Below are 26931 nucleotides of genomic sequence, written 5' to 3'. Positions count from 1 at the left end.
TCAAAAGCTGCTGTGTGCCGAGATGAGGCCAGACATTCATGGGAATACGTATGGACGCAGCTGGCATTGCTGACATCACTGAACACTTCGGTAGATGGAAGACACTGAATGCCTGATGCGAGTGAGTGGGGAGGTATGATGAGAAGCGAGGAAACGGAAGCAGAACATCTGAACTGCCCTTTGTGAAGCTTGACGGAAAAGAGGCGGGAGAGAGGGCGCAGAAGCTGAAGGGAGAATAGACTGGGGAAGGGGTGAGATAAGCTTTATTACCTGAAATATTTTACTAAACAACCTTTAATGACCATCATCAAATATTGAGCTTTGGGGGTTTCCCTGGTGGCGCAGTGGTTGAGAGTCCGCCTGCCGATGCAGGGGACGCGGGTTCGTGCCCCGGTCCGGGAAGATCCCACATGCCGCGGAGCGGCTGCTCCCGTGAGCCATGGCCGCTGAGCCCGCGCGTCCGGAGCCTGTGCTCGGTAACGGGAGCGGCGACAGCAGTGACAGGCCCGCGTACCGCACAAAAAAAAAAAAAAAAAAATTGAGCTTTGAGGATAAATAGACCATGCTAAAGAACCAATGTTCATGAAATCATTTTTCTATGTCTCTCCTTAATTGGTAATTGGTTTTTGGCCATGACAGATTTGCTTGTTAATTGCCATACTTCCTATCTAATCGTGCCTTTATAATTCTCTTAGAGAACATGGCTGAAAAAGATTCAGAGGGAGACCTGAATTCCTTTCCATAAATCACCCATATTAAGACAGGACAACGACAAGAGAGGTTCTTCCATAAGCCCTTGACCCCATTTTTATTTTACATTCTTGAAAGTACATCCCACAGGGAAAGGGATCTTGCAAGTTCCACATGTCTCTTTTTATGCTCCTATTATAATCACAAGCAGCTCTCTTCTTCAACCTATTTTGCTTCTCTAATTTACAAAATAATAATTTGTAAAAGAGGGGAATGGGCGCTACTCTCTGGAGTGTGTGACATGCCCTTCAGGTTGACTTTGAAAGGTGATTAATTACAGCAGCATCTGTTTCAAAAGTTCAAACTAAATGTACTTCTCAACTCTTACTAAAGGGAATATATTTTACACCTGTGACTTGTGAAAAGGGCTGACCTAAGTCAAAATTATGAAGGAGGTAAAGCGAATCATTAGAACGGGCACAGCCTACTCTGTTGAACGAAAGAATCTTTTAATAGCCCTTGAGTGGCCCTGTCTTAAGCACTCGGTAACGGATTCTCCATGAGTTCTGTGATTGCAGAATTGATGTAATTCAGTGTTGGAAAGGACTTGTGAGCTCAGAGGCCCAGAGCCATGAGGGGACATGGCTGAGTCCCCAGCGAGCGAGGGATAGTTAGACAATGCACTGGAGGTTTCAGGCTGCTGGTCCAGTACTGTATCTGCTGTGGCCAATCACAGCGTGGGACAAATGTGCCCCGTGCTTGTTTTTGTAAATAAAGTTTTATTGGAACAGAGCCACACCCATTCGTTTACACATCCTCTCTGGCTGCTTTCACTCTCCAGCTGCAGAGCTGAGTAGCTGTCAGACAGTATGGCCTGCAAACCCTAGAAGAGTCCCTCTCTAACCTTGACAGAAAAGGGGCCGAGACCTGTGCTGCTAGGTAGCATTGGCTGCCATCCTGGCCGCACTTGAGAATCACTTCAAACAAAAGCACGGGGTGCTGCTGGGCCACACTCTGGACCTTCCCATCCCATCTTTCAGGATGGGATCCAGAAATTGGCATTTGTTTAAAAAAAAAAAAAAAAAAGATTTTCCTGCTCAGCCACGTTAAGAGTCACTGCATTACATCGTGCTGCCTCTAAAGCACATGACCTTGAAAAGACACTTCAGGCTATAAGTGCGTGTTTATATGGGATACGAGCCTGGAGAATGCCCTCTAGAGTGGCACTTCACACACTGTCCGCTAGTATCAGAATCCCCCGGAGGGCTGGTTGGAACTCTGATCGCTGGGTCCCAGCCCCGCAGATTCTGCCCAGTAGGTCTGGGGTGGTTACACGTGCCAGAGAGCTGGCACCTGTAACAAGCGTGCAGGTGCCACTCACGCCGCAGACCCATGACCGCAGTCTGCAGAGCGCTGACTTAGGTCAGAAAGGCTCCCATCTCTAATGAAAGTCAAGTCCTATTAGCCTGGGGAGGGGGCTGGCGATAGATTTATGGACCAACTGCTGGGATGGTTCCAGACCATGCTGTAAAGACCACCACCCGTCTGCTCAAATCGTGCTTGTCTTCCTCTCCACCCCATCCGGAAGCCTGGAACCAAGCCATTCTTCTTCCAGTCTCCGCTCCTGTACAGGTTTTCTCTTACTGCGTCTTTACATTCTCCGGGGACTATTTTGTGTCTTGTAAAGTAGCTGTATTTTGATTAGAGAGAGGCCGGATTGGTGGAGGCAGGAAAGTTTCAAGCATAAAAGAAAATGGATATGTTGCGAAGGAGTATAAAAATTAGCAGAAGTTGAATCAGTATTTGTGGAAATCGTGAATGTGAACACACACACTGGCAAAAAAGGCAACAGAGACAGGCAGAGACAGAGGGTGTGGGAACCACAAAAATGATTTTATTTTCAACCAGAAAGCAACAGCAATGGAGAGTCTGGGCTGAGGGCCTGGCAGCGTGACTCAAGTACCAGGGATTGAATTCGTTCGGGTGCAAGAGGCAGCATACAGAGACCTTTCATTTCCAAGCTAAGCAAATCACATCCAAATCTTTGTGACACTTGTCAGTGGATTTCTATCTACACAGGCTTGGGATTGCTTTTCAGATTTTTCAAGCAATTTTGTAAATATTTTTTTTAAAGGGAAGGAGCCACTGCAGTGAAGGTTTTGGTGCCCCCTTTCTTTTCTTTCTGATATACCAGGCATTGAATCAATTACAGGAAAAGTAAAAAAAAAAAAAAAATTTGTGAGGGCTCTGATTTAAAAAACCAAACCAAAATAAGAGTTTCTCATCTGCGGCACGATTGATATTTTGGGCCGGATAATTCTTTGTCGTAGCATCCTACAAAGCGTAGCACAGCCTCTGAAGCAGCAGCCCTGGTCTCTACCCACTAGATGCCGGTAGCACTTCCCCCAAGTTGGGCCAACCAAAGACGACTCCAGGCATTACCATATCGCCCCCTGGTTCAGAAGCGCTATTTTAGAAACATTCTCCCGCCCCCATTACCGTCTCTGTATCCTTTTTAAACCAGATCATCAGGTTCCCAACACCGAAAGCACGTGTATGCTCCCAGACATTGTGGGTCTCTCTGCAGGCCCTGCATATGTGCCCGGAGCCGAAATGGAATGCCGCGTCCACTGGGGGGCGCTGGTTCGGTTCCTCAGGAAGTCTGTAGATCTCAGTACCATGATAAAATGCCTCTTTGTCCTCAGGCCTTTTCCTCTTCTCCAGCAGAAACTCTCATCACTATGGGCAGTCAGTTTTTGAAGTCATTTTCTTTGAAAGCTGGAAAGAAAATCTTCACCCAAGCCCACTCTCATCTTCATCCATCTAGATTCCTACTTGAATTATATGGCCAGACACTTGTGACATGGGATCCAGGGTTCTTCATTTGTATCCAGCAGAAAAGAGAGAGGTACCATGTTTCTGAGTTCTGTTATGAGGACTGGCTACATAATTTGCAAGGCCCAGAGCAAAATGAAAACGCAGGCCCCCTTGTCCAAACATTATTAAGCACTTCAAGATGGTCCTAGCACTGTTCACACACCCATGACGTCGCACCTGGTAGCCTTGGTTGCCGCTGCATCACTTTTGTGTATTAACGTAATTGGCATTGCCAGCTCTTTCTCCCCTATTTTGCGGTGCCTCCTGTGAAGTAAGAACCTCAGAAACAAAAGGCCGTGCCCCCAATCCGTTTAAAGAATTGTACTGCATCAAATGTTTATAGCATATATTTTTCTGGCTTTCAAAGAAGATCCACATGGAAATCTTTCTACATCGTTACAGTAATGAAAGTAAACACTGTGGCCTTTCATCATATACATATTTTCCTGTAAATATGACAACATGGAAATAGTAATTGCTATTATCCACAATGTTTTTAAGTTAGCAAAGAGACTTCCACAACAGAATGATACATAATCCCTCTTGTCCATATAAAAATAACCAGAACACAACCTAAATGGCTTTCAGTGAAAGCTGGAGTAGTAACTTCTTCATATTGAAAAGCATTATAATTCATGGAAATACTGTCCTCGTAAATGCTTTAGATTAACATCATAAGGCAAACTGGAGCATGTATTGTACCTGGAGACCATGATTTTAAGAACCTCAGAAGCTGAGTTTTAGACCCTTTTATTTAAAACCTGTTAGTGTACAAAGTGCATGAAAATATCCATTATTCAGCTACCAAAAAAGTACGTAAAAATTACTAAGCCAACCCTTTTGGTTTATTCAGGCAAGGCCAATGCTCATTGTTTTTATATCGTAAGAAGAAAAAAATCCCATTAAGTTTCCAGAGAATGATTAATGTTTTTTTTTCCATTGAGGCGTCCATCTTTTAGATGTGAAATTGTCCTAAGTCGCTAACAAAATATTCATCTGGGTATAAATTATATAGTAAATATATAGAATCTATCTGTTAAGAAAAAGGAGCGCACCTGCCAGTGAAGAGGCCGGAGCACCGGGCAAGCCACCCGTGAAGTCCAGACTCGTCATCACATAACACGATGCTGAAACAGTGGGTCTATGGACGAATTTCAAAGAAACAGTTGGTTGATTTGCTCAAAAACAAAATCAGTAAAAACAATGTCTAAATCCCCCAGTCTGTTCAGTCAAAACGGCCAACCCCGTAGCCCAGATAAATATTTTAGCAAATGAAATGGTTGATAGATGTCACGCCCTTCGTCAAGGTAGAACCAATGCCAGATTCCTGGCCCAAGTCCAAGGACGGCTTAAAAAAGTCTTAATTCACGGACCGCTCCAACGTGTCAGGTCAGCACGCCAAGCATCCCATCTGACATGGTGTTAGCAGGTTCTACTAGCAGGTTCCGGAGTGGGAATAGTGAGTTTGATTTTTTTTTTTGCTTTTTCTTACAACTCTATGGTAAACTACACTAGAATATAGAGGGACTTCTACATCTTTCAAGATGTGTTTAATAAAAGTCTGTTTATAATAACTTTTGAGGCACGTATACTGGAGAACAGTACTTTATGCAATGTCCCTTGTCATTACCAACTCATATATATTAAGTGTTTTTCGGGTGACTTACAGTTGAATGTGGTAGTGGCAGCTGGGACCACGTGTTGACGTCCTGGAGAGCAAAATCGATCCAAAGTGGTGTTGCCATTTGTGACAGAAAATGTTTATTTCCTCAGCCCCAGAGACAAAAATTATTCGGGGGAGGGGGGACACAGGACAGCTATTAAACATAGTGAAGAAATTTCACAGGCCTAAAGAAACTATTAAAAGGAAATAGATTTCTATCACGTCACAGAATCCCACTTCCGAGGAAACGCAAATCAGCCCGAATTTTTGAATAATCAGTAGGACTCAAGGCGACTTTTTTCAACTGCAATCTCATTCTTCATGTTCTCCCAGCATCCTTAATCCTGGGAAAAACAGGGCCATACGTGGCCAAAGGTTTCAGAACCTTTCTTTCCAGCATCATCCCACCAGCCATCGGAGGGTAATTACAGATTTCACTATGGCAGATTCCAAGCTCCCGAGTCGTCTTTCCATTCTCCCTCTTCCTCTCTCCATCCTACACGACCCAATAAATTTTTCTGACATCGCAGTTAGAACACTTCAAGATAAACCAGAGTAAGAAAGCCTGTTTACTTCCCTACTGGATTCAAAACTACTTTTTATTTTGAAAATAGCTGCAGGACACAGGATGTGAGAAGGGTAGATAAGCACACAAAACGTTTTTCTCGAGCCCAGACACTGTGCTGAAATAAAGGTGGTCAAGAGCTGGTACACTTCCGGGCCTCCTAATGTGCAAAACCAGAGAATTCCTAAGAGTTGTAATCCTGGTTATGTTCCTTTTATAAATAATCTATAAATTTTCCTGTAAATACAAAAAAAAAAAAGGTGAAGAAATTATTAAAGCCTGTACTCGATACAAAACACAGTGACAGGGAGGAATCGCCCGTTTGGAGTCCTATCTTAGCTGATTTCTGGATACTTTTTGGTGAGATTTAATCACATTCTGGAAGCCTGTGTTTTCTGTGTCCCCGAAATGGTGGCCACCACCCTTTTCATTCCCCGGAAGACAGCTCCGCGCGGCCACGTGCTCACGGCAGCTGCTCGGTGCAGTCTAGATGGTCTGGGATGGGAAGGCCGGTTATGATGGTCAGACATTTGTTCCACACAGTGAAGGTGGGGCACACAGGCTGCGAGAATGTGATGTCGAAAGTGTAGAGGTGGATGGAGTTCAAGGCATCGTAGAACGCGATGGAGCCGTTATCGTAATCCAGCAGGATGCCGACGCGCCGGAGGTGGGGGGCTGGCTCGATGGGGATCTCCTTGCTGTTGTGTCTCACCACCCAGGTATTGTGGCAGCGGCACAGCGCCCATGAAGCAGAGTTCTTGCCAATCCACTCATGCTTCGGGGCTGATTTGTAAGCGAGGCCAATGGCATACCTGCAGACACAAAACAGCAACGACAAAAACCATGAGCCATGTTGCACACACGCGTGAAATCCTTTCTGCGGTCCTCAGGGGTCAGGAAAACGGGATCCTCTTGTCGTCCCTGTTCATTCTTCAGTGAAAGCTGGCATGAACCCTGGACCCACGTTCCTCATCTTTTTCCCTTCCGAACATAGAGTGGGCAGAAAGGGGACACTGTATTGCCCCACATTCCCGTTTTCAGTTCAGACGTTACAAGAGAAATTGGAACTTTGTGTTTTGCTGTCTTTTTTTTTTTACGTTCACGAAGACCCACGCGACGAATTCTCTAGACCAGTGCCGTCCCGTAGAACTTTCTGCAATGATGGACATGTTCTGCTCTGTTCAGTATGGTAGCCACGAGCTGCAATGCGGCTATTGGGCACTTGAACTGTGGCTGGTGTGAGCGAGGAACTGAATTGGAAATTTATTCAATTTTAATGAAATGAAACTATTTAAAGAGCTCCCAAACTGGACAGCACAACTCTAGACTTCTCCTTTTGACCTTCTTTGAATTTTTCACCTGACGCCTTGTCTGTCATTTTCCATGATTTCAAAAGGCAAGCATGGAGAATGATTTTCATTTAGGGGGATAAGTTCTTTGTCATCTCCCAGCCTCAGTTTTCTCATCTGTAACACAGGGACCGTCATTGCGTCTCAGGGTTATTTTGAGGAGTTCAGGAAAGAATACGTGTACAACCCCAGGCACGAGGCCTGGCATATAATACCCACTAATTGTTATTAGTTTTGCCCAGTGACACACGACTAATAACTACCAGAATCAGACTTTGAACGTAGAATGATTCAAAAGGCCACAAACTTACATAACACCCTCTAGTGCCTTTCCTCACCAGAAGAGCCCCTTCGGTTTTATTTCCTACTATACTTTTTAAAAATCTGACTCTCTCTGAGAAGATGGGCATTCTACTTATTCTAAATGTCCTCACTGCTCAAAAAAAAAAGTTAAGAATTCTTTCTACAGTGTTTTCACCCTGCTGGAGTTTGCCTCCGTAATATTTGCGGTATTTCATAGTTATTGAGATAAGCAAACCCCTTCATTCTCAATAAATAGTGAGCGATTCAGAGTTCCCTTCTTACAGGAGAAACTAGTCTAGCTGGATATTGACATATGGTACCTTACCCACTGCAGAGAGAAAAACTTCATTGGTCTTTGATAAAAAAGAAAAAAAAATGACATTCTTTCGAAAATCATGTGCTGGATGTAATGTACAATAAGAGAACACACCATGACTGAATTAAAAGAGGATGGACTTGGTCATCTGTTCAGCCCAGGGTAGCAGCCTGTGTGCCGTCAAACCGGCCTCTTCTCTTCCCTCGTCAATCCTGCTCTGCATCTCAGGGACAATCCTGGGGCTGCATTTCCCAGAGTCCTCCTTCCAATAAGAGTCTGCATCAGATTCAGCCACTGACACCCTTGCACAAGATCCAGAAGTTCTAACAGGAGGGGAAACACTGTTTTCCAGACAGTAGACAGCAGAGGTGAGGTCTGTGGAAGCTTCCAGGCAAACTCCTGGGTATAAGTTGTCTCTGGGCTGTGGGTAGCTTTCCAGCTTCATGGACTGGAGCAGTGGGCTCCCTGACCTGCGCTCCCAGCCCTTCCAGGGCCCCTGGAAGCCTCTGGCTCTCTTCCTCCTTGGTGTACCTAGAATGACTTCTGTTGTTCTCAGAACCCTAACAGACACTTGGGAAAGGGTTTCGTTTTGCAGTTTTAAGTATCCTCCCTCAAGACGTTCTCTCTGTCCTGGCAGCTGCCATTTCCCTTTTCAGATAATGTGGCACTTGCCTTTGCATCACGACATAGCTGCATGTCTGTACTGGTTCCTTCCTGTTGCTACACGCTGTTTTCATTTTTTGTTAAAGAACTTTGACGTTTCTTTTCCATATGAACCTTAACTGAACCCCCTACAAAGCAGCTGTGGCAGGTATGACTGACTTCACGTAGCAAGGGGGAAACCAAGAGGTTAAAATGAGGGGCAGGGGCTTCCCTGGTGGCGCAGTGGTTGAGAGTCCGCCTGCCGACGCAGGGGACGCGGGCTCGTGCCCCGGTCCGGGAAGATCCCACGGGCCGCGGAGCGGCTGGGCCCGTGAGCCATGGCCGCTGAGCCTGCGCGTCCGGAGCCTGTGCTCCGCAACCGGAGAGGCCGCAACAGTGAGAGGCCCGCGTACCGCAAAAAAAAAAAAAAAAAAAAAAAAAAAAAAAAGAGGGGCAAAGTCCAGACTCGCTTAACCCGGGGCCCAGTAATCTTTGCGTGAACCCACATTAGCACCATTTCCTAAAACACCAAGAGCATGTTAACAGCCTTAGAGTAAGAAAATAACTCCGTGTAGAGTCCATTAAGCAAAGGAAACCCCCATTATATTATCGTTAATCTGTAAAACTATGTACATCTTGCCACCGAGCTTGAAAGGTGCAGGCAGAAGGCAGTGTTCCATTAAGGTGCGCAGTGAGACTCGGAGAATTCAGAAAGTATAAGAATTATGTTTCTCGGCAGTGTTAACATGCCCCAGGGCATGGATCATACCGTACATGTTAATTTCAAGTCAGGACTATATGTCACGAGAAAATATCTGTGTCATTAGCTGGTGCAAATCAAGGTATTACAGGCATTTGATTGTAAGCGTCACCCTTTCCTCCCAGGAAATGTTCAACTACTTTCTGAGAATTTTCTGCAACGGACACAAGTTTGTAAAGATCCGAAAGCCTGGCGATTAATTTGAGAAACTTTTCCCCTCCTCGTGAGTTGGTTTTGACATCTGCTGTTTTCAAGGTAGTGCTAATCTATGTTTGTATAAGTGAAGTGGTCTGGTGGAATTCCCCACACCATTCATCAATGGCAATGAGATCATAATGATCAGGTATCATTTATCATAAGTAATTATTAGTGGGATTGTAATTATTTAGACACTGGATTCCATCCCAGATTAACAGAGCCCGTTAATTAACTGGAAATATTTGCTCTTTTGCGCCTGCAACAATTCACTGTATTTTCCTTTGGGCTTTTATCTTGTCCCAGTGCAGCTACAAACTATAAATGCCAGTCTGGCCCAGAGTGGGGGAAGGATTTGTCCTCCACCCTCCAGGGGGATGTTGGAACAGGAATGTTCTGGGCAAAGAGAACCGTGTGGGTGGCAAGAGAAAAGAAACCTACTTGCTTGGCTAATATGGGGACCGTTGTTGGGAGAAATAAGACACCCAAGTTTATGATTTGACTTCTTGGATTTTGCACGACTTGTACCAACACTGGAAAGGACTTAGACACACTGCACTGTCTGCAAAGATCTGAATTGAAAGTTTGTTGTTTTGGGTTTTTTTTTTTAGTAAATAAGAAGTGTTTTAGTATCCTGATCTCAAAAGTAACACTGTTATAATAATCATCAAGTTAGGCAGTTTTTTTTTTTAGGCACAGATTAAATTATCAGTCGTTAAGTACACCACAGTTAGCCCCAAAGCGTATTTTTTTTTCATTTCCTTTATGGTTTATTACAGGATACATATTTTTAAAATTTTCCTTGAGGCATAGCTGATTTACAGTGTTGTGTTAGTTTCAGGTGTACAGCAAAGTGAATCAGTTACACATATACACAGATCCACTCTTCTTTAGATTCCGTTCCCATACAGGTCATTACAGAGTACTGAGTAGAGCTCCCCGTGCTCTACAGCAGGTCCTTACTAGTTATCTATTTTATATATACTAGTGTGTATCTGTCAATCCCAATCTCTTCCTCCCCCCACCCTGTAACCAAAAGTTTGTTTTCTACATCTGTGACTCTATTTCTGTTTTGTAAGTTCATTTGTATCATTTCTTTTTAGGTTCCACATATGAGTGATATCATATGATATTTGTCTTTGTCTGACTTGCTTCACTCATTACGATCATCTCTGGGTCCATCCACGTTGCTGCAAATGGCATTATTTCGTTCTTTTTGATGACTGAGTAATTATTACAGGATACTGAATACAGTTCCCTGTGCTCTACAGCAGGACCTTGTTGTCTATCCATTCTATGTGTGTTGGTTTGCATCTGCTAGTCCCACACTCCCAATCCATCCCTACCCCGCCCCTACTTGGCGACCACAAGTCTGTTCTCTACGTGAGTCTGTTTCTGCTTCTTAGAGGGTTTCATTTGTGTCATATTTTAGATTCTACATATAAGTGATATCACATGGTATTTGTCTTTCTTTTTCTGACTTACTTCACTTAGTACGTTCATCTCGAGGTCCAGCCATGTTGCTGCAAATGGCGTTATTTCGTTCTTTTTTTTATGGCTGAGTAATATTCCGTTGTATATACGTACCACATCTTCTTTAATCCATTCCTCTGTCCATGTACATTTAGGCTGCTTCCATGTCTTGGCTGTTGTAAATAGTGCTGTTGTGAACACAGGGGTGCGTGTATCTTTCCGAATTAGAGTTTTGTCTGGGTATATGCCCAGGAGTGGGATTGCAGGCAACTCTATTTTTAGTTTTTGGAGGAACTTCCATACTGTTCTCCATAGTGGCTGCACCAGTTTACATTCCCACCCATGGTGTAGGAGGGTTGCCTTTTCTCCACACCCTCTCCAGGATTTGTTATTTGTAGACTTTTTGATGATGGCCAGTCTGACCGGTGTGAGGCGGTACCTCATTGTAGTTTTGATTTGCGTTTCTCTAATAGTTAGCGATGTTGAGCATCTTTTCATGTGCCTCTTGGCCGTCTGCATGTCTTCTTTGGGAAAAGTCTGTTTAGGTCTTTTGCCCATTTTTTGATGGGGTTGTTTGTTTTTGTTGTTGTTGAGTTGTATGAGCTGTTTGTATATTTTGGAAATTAAGCCCTTGTCGGTCGCATCATTGGTGAATATTTTCTCCCCGTCCGTAGGTCATCTTTTTGTTTTGTTTATGGTCTCCTTTGCTGTGCAAAAGCTTGTAAGTTTGATTAGGTCCCATTTGTTTATTTTTGCTTTTATTTCTACTGCTTTGGATTCCTATTGCTTTGGTAGACTGGCCTAAGAAACCATTGGTACGATTTGTGTCAGAGAACGTTTTGCCTATGTTCTCTTCTAGGAGTTTTAGGGTGTCATGCCTTATGTTTAAGTTCTTAAGCCATTTTGAGTTTATTTTTGTGTATGGTGAGAGGGTGTGTTCGAACTTCATCGATTTACACGTGGCTGTCCAACTTTGCCAACACCACTTGCTGAAGAGACTGCCTTTTCCCCGTTGTATATTCTTGCCTCCTTTGTCGAAGGTTAATTGACTGTAGGCGTGTGGGTTAATTTTGGGGTTCTCTATTCTGTTCCATTGATCCATATGTCTGTTTTTGTGCCAATACCATGCTGTTTTGATTACTGTAGCTTTGTAGAAGTACTGTCTGAAGTCTGGGAGGATTATGCCTCCTGCCTAAAGCGTAATTATAATGTTTCAAAAATACAGCATGGTGGTTAAGAGCGGGGGTTAGCAAACTACAACCCATGGGCCAAATCTGGCCCTCTGCTTGTTTTCATAAATGAAGCTGTATTGGCACCCAGCCACACCAATGCACGGATGTGTGGTCTATGGCTGCTTTCCCACCACCACAGTAGAGGTGAGCAGTTGAGACAAAATCATCTGGCCTGCAAACCTAGAAATACTGGCTCTCTGGCCCTTTACAGACAACGTTTGTGGACCCTTGGTTAACAGCTTGTACCCTGATTACAGACTCCCCAACTCTGTCACTATGAGCTTTGTGCCCTTGGGCCTCGGTCATCTCATCTGTAAAATGGGATATTAGCACCTACCTTTGTGGGGCTGTCAGGGTGAATAAATGAGTTGCCATTCGTAAAATGCTTAGATCAGTGCCTGGCACATAGCTGTGCTAGATAAGGGCTGGCTAAATAAAAATCATAATTGCTCAGAAAGGGAGCTCGTTAAGTGGGCATTTGTGAGACAGATGGCCAGGGTGAGAGGTGCAGTTTATGGCTGTGGAATAGGCAAGGTCAGCTTTGTAAGGTGAACTTGGTAGGGTTAACTAATTCCCACGTGGACTGCCCTGACCTCCACCCCTTAGGCTCAGAGAACTCAATGGGCTCAAAGCACTGGGCTGGATCTAAGGGACCCTCTGAAATGAGTCCTGGCCAAGGATCACTGCTTCACCCCCAGCCCCCAAATAGCTCTCAGCTCTTTGTACTGATGGGCCCAGTCTAAAATCACAAAACATACAAGGCGACAGAAATTAGTTTAAGTGATGAAGAGCAGGAATTTAGAGTAGGAATTGGAGAACTTATTCTGTAAAGGGCCAGAGAGCTAATAATTTTGGCTTCATGGACCACAGGATTCTGTTTTACCTCCTCAACTCTGCTGTGTGGCTCAAAGGCAGCCATAGACACTGTGGAAAAGGATGAGCCTGGCTGTGTTCCCATAAATAGTTTATTTACAAAAACAGACAGTGGGCTGGGTTTGGCCCAAGGGCTGTAGTCTGCTGACCCATGCTTTAAGGCATGAAAGAGCAGTGTTAGCATACTAGCTAGCTCTCCCTGGGACCAGGGCTCAATTCTTGCTGTAAATAAAAAATGGATGGCGTTAAAACGAGTACTTTTTCTTATTGGCCGAATGGTTAGATTAGATGATTGCTTGGTGTATTTCCACTCCCTCCTCTCGACTCCACGTGAAGAAAATATACTTCCCGGCACCACTAGCCTTGGGCTTGGCCACGTGACTGGCTTTGGCCAATAAGAAGTTAGCAGACATGATGCAAGCAGCGCTTTGAAATGTGCTTGCAGAGTTGGGCTTGTGCTCTTGGGCTCCTTGAGAAGGACGTGGCCTGGGTAGCCCACATGTCCAAAGAGGATGAAGAAACCCATAGAACAGACCTAGATCCAACCTCCAGCTTAAAGCAAGGCCCAGTTAAGATTAGCCTTGAACAGCTAACCCACAGATGTGGGTGTCAGTGAGCAACAGTAAATTATTATTGGTTGAAGCCACTGAATTTTGGGGTGTTTGTTATGCAGCATTACTGTAGCAACAGCTGACTGATCAAGATTTTCTGCATATCATGATTCAAGATGGACTCCGGTATGTGTTGATGCTCTGGCAAAGTCAGATGTGCCTTTTTATAGTTGTAGGACAACATCCATCAACAGACGAATGGATAAAGAAGATGTGGTGTGTGTGTGTATACACACACACACACACACACACTCTGGAATACTACTCAGCCATAAAAAAGAATGAAATAATGCCATCTGCAGCAACACGGACGGACCTAGAGATGATCATACTGAGTGAAGTAAGTCAAACAAAGACAAATATCATATGATATCACTTATGTATGGAATCTAAAATACGATAGAAAAGAATTTACTGACAAAACAGAAACAGACTCACAGACGTAGAAAACAAACTTTCGGTTACCAAAGGGGAAAGGGGAGAGGGATAAATTAAGAGTTTGGGATTAGCAGACACAAACTACCGTGTGTCAAAGAGATGGGGGACAAGGTCCTGCTGTGTGGCGCAGGGAGCTATGTTCAATACCTTGTAATAATCTGGGACGGAGGAGAACGTGAAAGAATATATTTAGATAAAATTGCCTACCATGTGCTTCCGCTTATGACCACTTCCCAGTAATGCCGGCCACTGTCAATGAACACGTTTCCAGCTACGCCGTAGCTGCCTTGGCTGGTGAAGCGTTCAGGCGTGTGGCTCTTTTTGGATGATGACTCATCACGTTCTACTGTCAAGTTATCGTGGGACACCTTTAGCTTGCGATGTGCAGATTTGGGGTCCAGTTTAAATGGTTGGCCTGGAGACGGTTACAAAACAGAAAGCGGAAGATGAAAAGAACTGTTGATTTTAACACGAGCATGAACGTATTTTCAGAATCAGCTTTAAAAAGTACCGGAAGATGGTAACGAGCACGTCCCTGCCATCATGGGCTCGCAGTCGGTCAGTTCTAAGATGCGGATGCAGGGGTGCTACGCTCACAATTCGACAACAGCTCGGGCGAGGATCCACCAGAACATGTGGTGTGAGCTATCCTGGGGGAATCCCAGCTGTACACCAGCGGCACAGGTACATACTGGCTGAACAGCATCCGGGAAGGGAGGAGAAAATGAAGGCTTCATTTTCAACCATTCCCATGTTCAGTCAGCTTAAAATGGGTTCATGCTCAATAGACTTCAGACCAGGAACCAAACAAGTCAAGACTGCAGGTTTTCACGTACAGAATAACCTACAGGCTTATATTACCTTGAGATTGTTCCAAATTAAAGCAATCCTCTCACGAGCTTACAGTGACTATAAAGTTGTCTGTTTTTCAGCCCACAAGATCAGGCAAACAGCGTGATGGTGACACCTGGGTTTTGCCTCGTGAGTTCATTTGTATGTATAAGAAGCTCCTCGCTCTCTCACATTTGTGTTTTGAAAATTGAACCATTATAAAATCTTGGGAGAATCGCACCTGAACATCTTGTTGTTAACTGTTACTTCTCTGAGAATTCACCATTGGTGTGGAGGCCACCCTGTCATTCAACACGACGTCGGTACAAGGCACTTAAAAGGCAGGAAATGAGGTACAACGTGATGCAAAAACACCATGATGTTCAAACTCCACAGCCACTGGCAGCTGGGAGGCTGCTTCCGCGCAGTGCACGGGTCTCAGACAATCACAGGAAAAAGTCTGGTAAATCTGACTGTGGCAATACACGATGGCTGAGAAACTGAGGCAGCGAGCCTGGAGCAGTGTGTGTGACATCGCATGCAGGCAGGCCAAAGGATTTCTAGTCGCTGCTTGGATACCGACATGACGTCAGCACTTCTAAAATCCTTTCTTTTAGATCGGGGACCAGCATACTTTTTCTGCAAGAGGCCAGATAGGAAATTTTTTCAGCTATGTTGGCCATGTGTTTTCTTCTGGGGCTATCGAACACTACTGTCCTCGCATGGAGACAGCCAGAGACATAGGTAAACAGATGGGCGTGGCTCTGTGCCAGTAAAAGTTTATTTACAAGAACAGGCAGCTGAATCTGGCCCACGGGCTGTACTTTGCTGACCCATTTTAGATTTCTGTTCATATCAGAGAAAAGCTTAAAGGGGAGCTGAGAAAATCCTCAAGTGCCCAGCAGGCAGTGGGTATTCTCAAAGGCTGTAAGACCGGCTGGATTCCACGTGTAGTTTAAATTTTGCCTTGGCTTGATTAAAAAAAAAAAAGAAACAAAACTGTCCTCAGGAATGATCCCACCGGCAACTATTAGGGATAAAGTATGAACGAAGACAAGAAGAGTCTGAAGGTAGTCTGGCTTAACAGGTGAGATAAACCATAATGGAAAAGGACATGAAAAAGAATGTATGTATAACTGAATCACTTTGCTGTACAGCAGAAATTAACCCAACATTGTAAATCAACTATACTTCAATAAAATTGGGAAAAAAAAAAAAAGGTGGAAGATAGAACGTGCGTAAAAATCATTGGACCCTAATGGGCGGATTAGGAAGGCCTTCCATAAAGGCGCGCACCCATCACTGACCGTGAAGGCCCTGTTCTGCTTGCCCTTCTTCCAGTGAGGAAGACCAGAACGTTACAGCCACCGAACAGACTGGCCTTCTAACGGTGAACTACATCGTGTTTGCTTCAGCTCCCGGCTTCACCGACACATGCATGGAGCAGGGTCAAGCCATCTGATGTCAGGCCCAACACCCTGCCTTCTCGGAACTAATTCCACTTGCGCCTCGGATGTGTTTCTCAAGGAAACTGTGACCTACTCTGTCTAGGTTCAAGGCTTTCGCTTTGATGAGGGCAAATGAGCGCAGGGAACAAATTAATCATTGACTTGGCTAAACAATTCAATGCACTGTAGGACTTGTACACCTAAGAGTTTAACAAACTATAGCCCGCAGGCCAGATTCAGCCCACTGCCTGTGTCAGTAAAGTTTTGATGAAGCACGGCCATGCCGTGCTTTTTGCACGACAGAGTTGAATACCTGTGACCAAGACCATCTGACCTGCACAGCCCCAAATAGTTACTGTTTGGCACGTTACAGAAAAAGTTTACCGACCTCTTGTACGTAAGTTAACAACATCCGGTCAATGACTGCATGTCTAGACGTAGAAGATGACATTACCTGTCTATATGAAATGAATACATTATGTTTGGTAAAACCGGTGAATTACAAACAAGATGTCTCTTAGATCTACTCTATGGAATTAACCTCAGTGGATGTATATATTCATTTTTTTTCTTAGTTACTCTCTGAGGACGTTTTCTTCTTTACCAGCAGAAACACGGAGAGGAGAAAGTAGCTTATGTTTAAGAGTTCTGTATCTTAAACACGTATACCTGGGATAAAGTTACTTGACTACTGAAATCAAGGATTTGGCTTAAATGAGGGTTCCTCTTAAAAAGTAGTTCCTGTTGGCTGGCAACCCTAGAACGCGCTGCGATATTGACACACTCCAAGTGACTTTCTCTTGGGAGGTCTTATGCAAAGAAATACCACATTGTACAGCATAATATTTCTAGCTCAAAAAGATGTAAAGAAAGATGAGCATAAAATAAAACACAGGTGGGCAGAGAGGGGGGAGATGACAGTGTTACAAGATGCACGTACCGCCTGGCTCGCCCTGTGTTGTAGGGGCCATCCTGAGGATTGTGGGACGTTTCCCGTCATCCCTGGCCTCTAACCACTAGACACCAGTAACATCCATCCCAGCTGTGACAACCAAAAATGACTCCAGACATGGCTCAGTGTCCCTCGGGGGACCAGAATCACCTCTGAGTGCGAACCACAGACCTGGACAGCTATCTGGAGTAAGAGAATTCCTGAAGAAAGAGTTAGTAATTTGCTGTTCCGCTACGGAAAAGAATACTATCTACCAGTTACAGCGCCCCGACTCTGTGTCAGGCTTGGAACCGAGAGGAATCTGATGCAAAACGCACGATCGCACACTGGCTCTTTGCTTGCTTTCTGAGGCTGTCAGCGATACCCGCGACCGAGAAAAGGAAAAGAAGGGGCGCTAGAGGCAGCTGAAAGGAGGGCAGATGAGAGACGACAGCTCTGCTGAGCTGGCGGCACGTACTGTTTGTCTTCAACTTCCCAGGCTCGCTGCTGCGGCTGCCCGCCTGGTTGATGGCCTTGACAATGAAGATGTACTTGGTGCCGCTCTGCAGACCGTGGACGGTGTAGTGGTTCTGCTTGATGTTGGGCACGATCATCCAGCTATCGGCCGAGTTACACAGACCTGCAAAGCCAAGCAGACGTGATGGGTTCTTTGGTGCAAGCATGGGGTAGATCTGCATAATGTTAAGGTCGCAGGGTTTTCGGTTATTTGAACCGCAAGTGGAGAGCTTTGTCACTTCTTAGGGAGGCCACCAGTCATCTCAAGGGCTCCGTCTCCTGCCTATAACTAGGATGGCAACCTGTAGTTATTATTATATGTTCCTGCTGTGTGCTCTAAGTGGAAAGACCGACTAAGGTGATTATACTGCAAATCCTGTTCAGTGCGACTAGGAGCAGCGAGGATTGTTCCGTCCAGCATCTTAAGCACCGTCTAGGTGCATGATGTGTTACTAGGTGCCGTGGGATGGAAAGCAAGCAAGTAACCACGGATCCCTCCCCCAGTTCTCACGATGATGACCGTTCAGTGTTTGATCTCATCCATTTTGAGACTCACAGGAGGTGAGGGAGAGACCCGGGTCACGTATGAGAAACTGACTTCACTAACGTAGATGTAGTAGAGGTTGCATTTCTTGCCTCTCCTTCTTCACCCTGCCCTGGATCCACGTCTAGGTGACTTTGCAGTTGCTCCTTCTAAAGACACGGGGTATATATTCTCTTACCTCGTAGCTTTGGATTTGGCCACGTGACCTGCTTTGGCCACTAGAATGAGGCTGAAACGATAACGTGCCAGTGGCCAGAGGAGGCATTCCAAGGCCTTGAGGGTTTGTTGCCCCCTCGTGCCACTGCCACAGGGAGGACGTGCCCGGTAATCTGCTCCTCTCATCGACTGCCCAGCCGATTTGGGAGTGAGGCCAGCAGAGACTGGCCAGCACCAGGGCAACTTCTGACAGGGGACCAAAGAGAACGCTCATTGGGGTTGTTTGTGACCCAGTGCTCTCCTGGTCGTGCTTCAGCGAGTCAGGACATGTGTCCCTAAGAGAACCCTGGAGTGGCAGCACCTGAGGGCAGCTCAGGGCCCAGGGTGGCTCTGAGAAAAGCATCAATAGGGATTGGGACCAGCTGCATCCCTAGCATGGCTGGTTCCAAAGAGCAGGGCCGCTCCCCCGGCTGCATCCTGCAGGGTGTGGTTTGAGGGGCAGGCTGCGGATGTAGGAGGTTTTGGAAGAACATGTAGGAAAGAGGAAGCCGTCTTGTTTTTCAGCTGGCTGATGCTGAAAACATTTCTTTGGTACTGGGCCCGACTCTCCTCTCCGCCCATCAATCTCCACGCTAATCGAACCTTTTCCCAGCCCCCTGGTGACCGGGCTGTCGTGGCGTTTCCGGACTCTGGTGAATTTCCTTCACCAATTCTCGGCAGAGGGCTTGGGCCCCTCCACTTCCTGAGGGGCGCTCAACTTGCCTCCCCTCCTTCCCTTTCAGGGGATTTGCAAGTCAAAGCGTTAGTTCTTTTGATCTTGAGGCAACTTACACCTTAACCATATGCCCAAGAAGCAGTCCCTTCATCTTTCTTTGGTCTTACCTCTTTGAGACTCTAATAAAACATTTCTGTAGAAAGAAAACTCACAAACGCATATCCCTACTAACCCACAAATACCTGCACAGCATTTCAAGATGTTCACGGCCCCATGACAGCTGTTTCTCAATCCTACTAAATACCGTCTCCGACTTTTCAGGTCAACATTGTTCACGGTAGTCTCACGGTTGAGACGAACGTGAAAATATTTTGTTAATTGTGAAAATTCACCTCCTACGATTTGTATCTTGGGTGCACCGTATTTGCAGGTGCACTTCAGAGAGTCTTAAGATAAGCACACATATATATAGTCATAAACATGAAAAATCCTGTGAATTTTCTCTCACCTCTTTTCACTTCCATCTGTAAACATTTAAACCAGGAGGACTGCAAGAGTTGACAGAGCCGCCATAAAGCAAGGAAATGATGTGAGACTCACAGAAGGGGTTGAGTGTGGTGCGCTTGTTTTCGGAGACATAACAGAGCAACTAAGGCACCATCCCCCCAGCCCCAATTTCCCCCTAATTCTCCGACCGGTTGTCACTTGTATTAGACCCAGGTGAACATCCACAAATAGCTTAGTAACATGGGACTCTCCCAATTACCTATCTCCTTTGATACTTTCTCACCTTCCCTTTTCCTTGAACACAGCAGTGACAAGCTCGACACTTCCAGACAGTGCCGCAACCAAATTGTAGATTTTGATCCACCCAAAATTGGATCTCAGCTCTGGGCCCCAAGAAGCCTGTAACTCAGTTTATTATTAGCGTTTTTTTGAATTTTATTTTATTTTTTTATACAGCAGGTTCTGAATAGTTATCTATTTCATATGTATTAGTGTATCCACGTCAATCCCAATCTCCCGATTCATCCCACCCCCCCCCCCACCACCACCACCACCACCACCTCCTCCCGTGCTTTCCCCCCTTGGTGTCCATACGTTGGTTCTCTACACCTCTGTCTCTATTTCTGCCCCGCAAACTGGTTCACCTGTACCATTTTTCTAGATGCCACACGTAAGCGTTAATATATGATATTTGTTTTTCTCTTTCTGACTTGCTTCACTCGGTATGACAGTCTCTAGGTCCATCCACGTCTCTGCAAATGACTCAGTTTTGTTCCTTTTTGTGGCTGAGTAATATTCCATTGTACATACGTACCACAACTTCTTTATCCATTCGTCTGTCGATGGGCATTTAGGTTGCTTCCGGGACGTGGCTGTCGTAAATAGAGCTGCAGTGAACATAGGGGTGCATGTGTCTTTTCGAATTACGGTTTTCTCTGGGTATATGCCCAGTAGTGGGATCGCTGGGTCATATGGTAATTCTATTTTTAGTTTTTTGAGGAACCTCTATACTGTTCTCCATAGTGGCTGTATCACTTTACATTCCCACCAACAGTGCAAGAGGGTTCCCTTTTCTCCACACCCTCTCCAGCATTTGTTGTTTGTAGATTTTCTGATGAAGCCCATTCTAACTGGTGTGAGGTGATACCTCATTGGAGTCTTGATTTGCATTTCTTTCATAATTAGTGACGTTGAGCTGCTTTTCATGTGCCTCCTGGCCATCTGTGTGTCTTCTTTGGAGAATAAGGTCTATGTCGGTCTTCTGCCCATTTTTGGATTGGGTTGTTTGTATTTTTTTTTGACACTGAGCTGAATGAGCTGTTTATATATATTTTAGAGATTAATCCTTTGTCCGTTAATTCGTCTGCAAATATTTTCTCCCATTCTGAGGGTTGTCTTTTTGTCTTGTTTATAGTTTCCTTTGCTGTGCCAAAGTTTCAGTAGGTCCCATTTGTTTATTTTTGTTTTTATTTCCATTTCTCTAGGAGGTGGGTCTAGAAGGATCTTGCTGTGATTTATGTCATAGAGTGTTCTGCCTATGCTTTCCTCTACGAGTTTGATAGTGTCTGGTCTTATATTTAGGTCTTACATCCTTTTTGAGTCTGCTTTGTGTATGGTGTTAGGAAGTGTTCTACTTTCATTTTTTTACACGTAGCTCTCTAGTGTTCCCAGCACCACTTATTGAAGAGACTGTCTTTTCTCCATTGTATATTCTTGCCTCCTTTATCAAAGATAAGATGACCATATGTGTGTGGGTTTATCTCTGGGCTTTCCCTCCTGTTGCATTGATCTATATTTCTGTTTTTGTGGCAGTATCATACTGTCTTGATTACTATAGCTCTGTAGTATAGTCTGAAGTCAGGGAGCCTGGTTGTTCGAGCTCCGTTTTTTTCCCCTCAAAATTGCTTTGGCTATTTGGGGTCTTTGGTGTCTCCATACAAATTTTAAGATTTTTTGGTCCTAGTTCTGTAAAAAAAAAAAAAAAAAAAAAAAATCCATTGGTAATTTGACAGGGATTTCACTGAATCTGTCGATTGCTTTGGGAACTGTAGTCATTTTCACAATATTGATTCTTCCAATCCAAGAGCAGATGGTGTATCTCTCCATCTGTTTGTGTCATCTTTGCTTTCTTTCATCAGTGTCCTGTAGTTTTCTGAGTACAGGTCTTTTACCTCCTTTGGTAGGTTTCTTCCTAGGTTTGTAATTCTTTTCGTTGCCGGGGCGAATGGGATTGTTTCCTTAATTTCTCTTTCTGATCTTTCGTTGCTGGTGTATAGGAATGCCCGACATTTCTGTGCCTTAATTTTGTATCCTGCAACTGTACGAAATTCATTCATTAGTTCTAGTAGTTTTCTGGTGGCATCTTTAGGACTGTCTATGTATAGTATCATGTCACCTGCAAACAGTGACAGTTTTACTTCTTCTTTTCTGATTTGGATTCCTTTTATTTCTTTTTCTTCTCTGACTGCTATGGCTAAAACTTCCAAGACTATGTTGAATAAGAGTGGTGAGAGTGGACAGACTTGTCTTGTTCTCTTTGATTTCTTCAGTGATCTCTTGGTTATTTAGTAACGTAGTGTTTACCCTGCATGTGTCTGTGGTTTTTATGGGTTTTTTCCCTGTAATTTATTTCTAATCTCATAGTGTTGTGCTTGGAAAAGATGCTTGACATGATTTCAATTTTCTTAAATTTACCAAGGCTTGATTTGTAACCCAAGATACGATCTGTCCTGGAGAATGTTCCATGTGCACTTCAGAATAAAGTGTATTCTGCCACTTTTGGGTGAAATGTTCTAAAAATATCAATTAAATCTAGCTGGTCTATTGTGTCATTTAGAGCTTGTGTTTGCTTGTTAATTTTCTGTCTGGATGATCTTTCCACTGGTGTGAGGTGTTAAGGGTCCCCCACTATCACTATGTTACCGTCGATTTCTCTTTTATAGCTGTTAGCAGTTGCCTTACGTATTGAGGTGCTATGTTGGGTGCATATATATTTATAATTGTTACATCTTCTTGGGTTGATCCCTTGATCATTACGTAGTATCCTTTCTTGTCTCTTGTAACATTCTTTCTTTTAAAGTCTATTTTATCTGATATGAGCGTTGCTACTCCAGCTTTCTTTTGATTTCCATTTGCATGGAATATCTTTTTCCATCCCCTCGCTTTCAGGCTGTATGTGTCCCTAGGTCTGAAGTGGGTCTCTTGTAGACAGCATATACAAATACGGGTCTTGTTTTCGTATCCATTCAGTGAGCCTGTGTCTTTTGGTTGGAGCATTTAATCCATTCACTTTTAAGGTAATTATTGATATGTATGTTCCTATGACCATTTTCTTAATTGTTATGGGTTTGGTTTTGTAGGTTCTTTTCTTCTCTTGTGTTTCCCACTTAGAGAAGTTCCTTTAGCATTTGTTGTAGAGCTGGTTTGGTGGTGCTGAATTCTCTTAGCTTTTGCTTGTCTGTAAAGCTTTTGATTTCTCCATCGAATCTGAATGAGATCCTCGCCGGGTAGAGTAATCTTGGTTGTAGGTTCTTCCCTTTCATCACTTTAAACATATCATGCCACTCCCTTCTGGCTTGCAGACTTTCTGCTGAGAAATCAGCTGTTAACCTTATGGGAGTTCCCTTGTATGTTATTTGTCATCTTTCCCTTGCTGCTTTCAGTAATTTTTCTTTGTCTTTAATTTTTGCCAGTTTGATTACTATGTGTCTCGGCGTGTTTCTCCTTGGGTTTATCCTGCCTGGGACTCTCTGCGCTTCCTGGACTTGGGGGGCTACTTCCTTTCCCATGTTAGGGAAGTTTTTTGACTCTAATCTCTTCACGTATTTTCTCTGGTCCCTTCTCTCTCTCTACTCCTTCTGGGACCCCTCTAATGGGAATGTTGGTGCGTATAATGTTGTCCCAGAGGTCTCTTAGGCAGTCTTCATTTCTTTTCATTCCTTTTTCTTTATCCTGTTCCGCAGCAGTGAATTCCACCATTCTGTCTTCCAGGTCACTTATCCGTTCTTCTGCCTCAGTTATTCTGCTAGTGATTCCTTCTAGTGTAGATTTCATTTCAGTTATCGTATTGTTCATCTCTGTTTGTTTGTTCTTTAAGTCTTCTAGGTCTTTGTGAAACATTTCTTGCATCTTCACTACCTTTGGCTCCATTCTTTTTCTGGAAGGTTGCCTGTCTCCACTTCATTTGGTTGTTTTTCTGGGGTTTTATCTTGTTCCTTCAGCTGGTACATAGCCCTCTGCCTTTTCATCTTGTCTATCTTTCTGTGAATGTGGCTTTTGTTCCACAGGCTGCAGGACTGTAGTTCTTCCTGCTTCTGCTGTCTGCCCTCTGGTGGATGAGGCTATCTAAGAGGCTTGTGCAAGCTTCCTGATGGGAGGGACTGGTGGTGGGTAGAGCCGGCTGTTGCTCTGGTGGGCGGGGCTCAGTAAAACTTTAATCTGCTCGTCTGCTGATGGGTGGGGCTGAGTTCACTCCCTGTTGGTTGTTTGGCCTGAGGTGACCCAGCACTGGAGGCCACAGGCTCTTTGGTGGGGCTAAGGGCGGAGTCTGGGAGGGCTCATGCATGCCAAGGAGCACTTCCCTGAACCTCTGCTGCCAGTGTCCTTGTCCCCACGGTGAGCCACAGCCGCCCCCCGCCTCTGCAGGAGACCCTCCAACACCAGCAGGTAGGTCCGGTTCAGTCTCCTATGGGGTCACTGCTCCCTCCCCCTGGGTCCGGATGTGCACACTACCTTGTGTGTGCCCTCCAGGAGTGGAGTCTCTGTTTCCCCCAGTCCTGCAATCAAATACAGCTAGGCTTCGAAGTCCGATTCTCTGGGAATTCCTCCTCCCATTGTCAGACCCCTAGGTTGGGAAACCTGACACGGGGCTCAGAAACTTCACTCCAGGGGGTGGACTTCTGTGGTATAACTGTTTTCCAGTCTGTGAGCCACCCACCCAGGGGTTACGGGATTTGATTTTATTGTGATTGCAGCCCTCCCACTGTCTCACTCTAGCGTCTACTTTGTCTTATGGATGTGGAGTGTCTTTTCCAGTGAGTTCCAGTGTCTTCCTGCTGATGACTGTCCAGCAGTTAGTTGTGATTCAGGTGCTCTCGCAAGAAGGAGTGAGCGCACGTCCTTCCGCTCTGCCATCTTCTCACCAAATCCAAAGGTCTTTAAAACGAGCTTGGCGTGTGTGTATGGATGGAGTGGGTGGGATATATATGTTGTCAAGCAGGTCTTAACCCCACACTTAATTTTTTTCCAAGTTCTGTTTTCCCCCTTGCTTTATCCAATATTCTTTTTCCATCCCTTAATGATCCCTCAGAATTATTTCACAACTTCCCAGTTACTTTCAACCTCAATGCACATCGCACCTGTTCCCCTTTCCCCAGCACAGGCTGGGCCTGTGCTTTGGGGAGCTACAGTGGGCCAGATGGTTTTTCCACTCTTCTCCTCTTTGTCCCACTCTAAGCACTCGAAATCGAGACGAGGCGGGGGGCCTTGTGTGTCTCTCGGACATCTTCGTCTTCTCCCACTTGTAAACTGTAGATTCTCCACTCACTGCAGTGAGCTGCTGCTTTGACTCAGGGTTTCTCTGCTACCTCGTGCCAACTTTAGGATCCCCTCTGGCGTTGACCGTCTCTGTGCTCACTGCCATGCGGAATCCTCTCATCTACAGCCTCATTAAAGCATGCTTTTTCTTACCCTCCTTGTCACTGCCCTCCCCCAAGTGAAGCCTCTTCTTAATTGCCTGGCTGTCCAGTGGTTAAGACTCCGTGCTTCTACCGCAGGGGGCGCGGGTTCGATCCCTGGTCAGGGAACTTTTACTCCCAGTAATGCCTCCCTGGGCAGCTCCTGAGCAAACCCAGGTCCCGTCAGCACGGACGTAGCCCCACATTCTCCTGAAGCCCAAAGCCCAGCGAGTACTCTGGAGACTGAACTCTGTTGCACGGAAGCTGGCCCTTCTAGTCCCAAAGCGGAAGCCCTGGCAGCGTGTGTAACTCACTTTAGATATTTAATAAGAGCATTACCCTAGTAATAAAGCAACAGACACCGAAAACAAACTTACGGTTACCAGAGGCGAAGGGACAAATTAGGAGTTTGGGATGAACATATGCACACTATTCTATATGAAACAGATAGATAGATACTCAACAAACTCCTACTGTAGAGCACAGGGAACTCTACTCAATATTCTGTGATAACCTATAAGGGAAAAGAATCTGAAAAAGAATGAATATGTACATATATGTATAACTGAATCACTTTGCTGTACACCTGAAACTAACACAACGTTGTAAATCAACTACACTCCAATAAAAAATTACTTAAAAAACAGAACAAAACGATGAGCTTTTCCACTGCCTAGGACAATCCACTCGTATTCCTAGACCTTTGTCAACAGCAGTCCGGCACAAATGCAAACAGTGACAGCATAATCAAATGAGAATCCTATCAATGTCACTGTGTTTACACTGTTCCTGTTTAATTGCATATGTTACAGCGAAATGAGTATTGTGGTCAAAGAAAGCAAATGTAAAAATGTTTCAATAAACTTTACATCACTGTACAACCCCAAAGCTGGGTTTAATGCGGTGGCGGAATGCTTTCAGCAACATCATAGAGCAGATGTCTGAAATCGCTGCAAACTCCAACTTGGCTTTTGCAATCCGAAGCCTTAACCCAACAGAAAAAGATTTACTATGTTTCAGAAAACTTTTCCAAACCAAAGGAGGGACGCTGGCCATCCTGATTAGTTTGTGAACAGGTCACTAATTATTTTACTTGATATGAAAAGAACAAAATGTTTATGGAGTAGTTAGTAAGATTTGATTGGCTATCTTTACCCTGGGACAATCTGCTTTGATGAACGCTACCTCTAACTATTTCGGCTTACCTTTATATTATTGTCATGGCCAAGGTCATAACTGAGAGGTTGCTTACAAACGCCAAGAAAGCAACATCGACCGTTCTCTTTCGGGGGTGCGGTTGGTGGGATGCCTCGGTGTACACCATTATTGCATTGCTAGTGTTGGTCTAGTGCCAGCACCACTTAACTTCTTGCATATGGTGCCAAGCGCCAGACTTCTCTGCCTTGATACCCACCCCACTGTGCTGAGACCGTTGACCAGGTTTTATTCATTCATCAGTCACTTTACGAAACATCCATATAACTGTCCTGACTGAAATCTCTACTTTTCTCTCAATTCGTTTCCAGTCATCTTGGAGGGGGTGCCAACATTCACCTTCTCCAATTCAGCTTGAAGTATTCAAACAACAGTGCAACTCGGCAGTTGATCAGTTCATAATACA

The 26931-nt window shown here is 44.7% G+C and overlaps 1 protein-coding gene across 7 annotated transcripts in view; it reads right to left on the bottom strand.

Annotated features, from left to right (window-relative positions):
• Positions 1 to 5811: 5811 nt before the first annotated feature.
• The window catches only part of MID1 (midline 1), a 643355-nt gene continuing 622235 nt past the window's right edge, over positions 5812 to 26931 (bottom strand). For 6 of the 7 annotated variants that reach the window (XM_022559856.3, XM_089904801.1, XM_089904802.1 and 3 more), the window contains 3 exons: positions 17676 to 17837; positions 14195 to 14402; positions 5812 to 6607 (listed from right to left, as the gene is read on the bottom strand). In XM_022559856.3, the coding sequence (XP_022415564.1) occupies positions 6259 to 6607; positions 14195 to 14402; positions 17676 to 17837 (719 nt within the window). In that variant the 3' untranslated portion in view covers positions 5812 to 6258. The remainder of the gene's footprint in view (positions 6608 to 14194; positions 14403 to 17675; positions 17838 to 26931) is intronic. The other variant, XM_089904804.1, reaches the window with a different exon arrangement.

This window comes from Delphinapterus leucas, chromosome X (genome assembly GCF_059928025.1).
Source record: "Delphinapterus leucas isolate spDelLeu-1000000601 "Yukka" chromosome X, BTC_Dleu_Yukka2, whole genome shotgun sequence".
Classification (NCBI taxonomy): Eukaryota; Metazoa; Chordata; class Mammalia; order Artiodactyla; family Monodontidae; genus Delphinapterus; species Delphinapterus leucas.
Note: the sequence above shows the minus strand (reverse complement) of the source record. Positions and strands in the feature narration are given on the sequence as shown.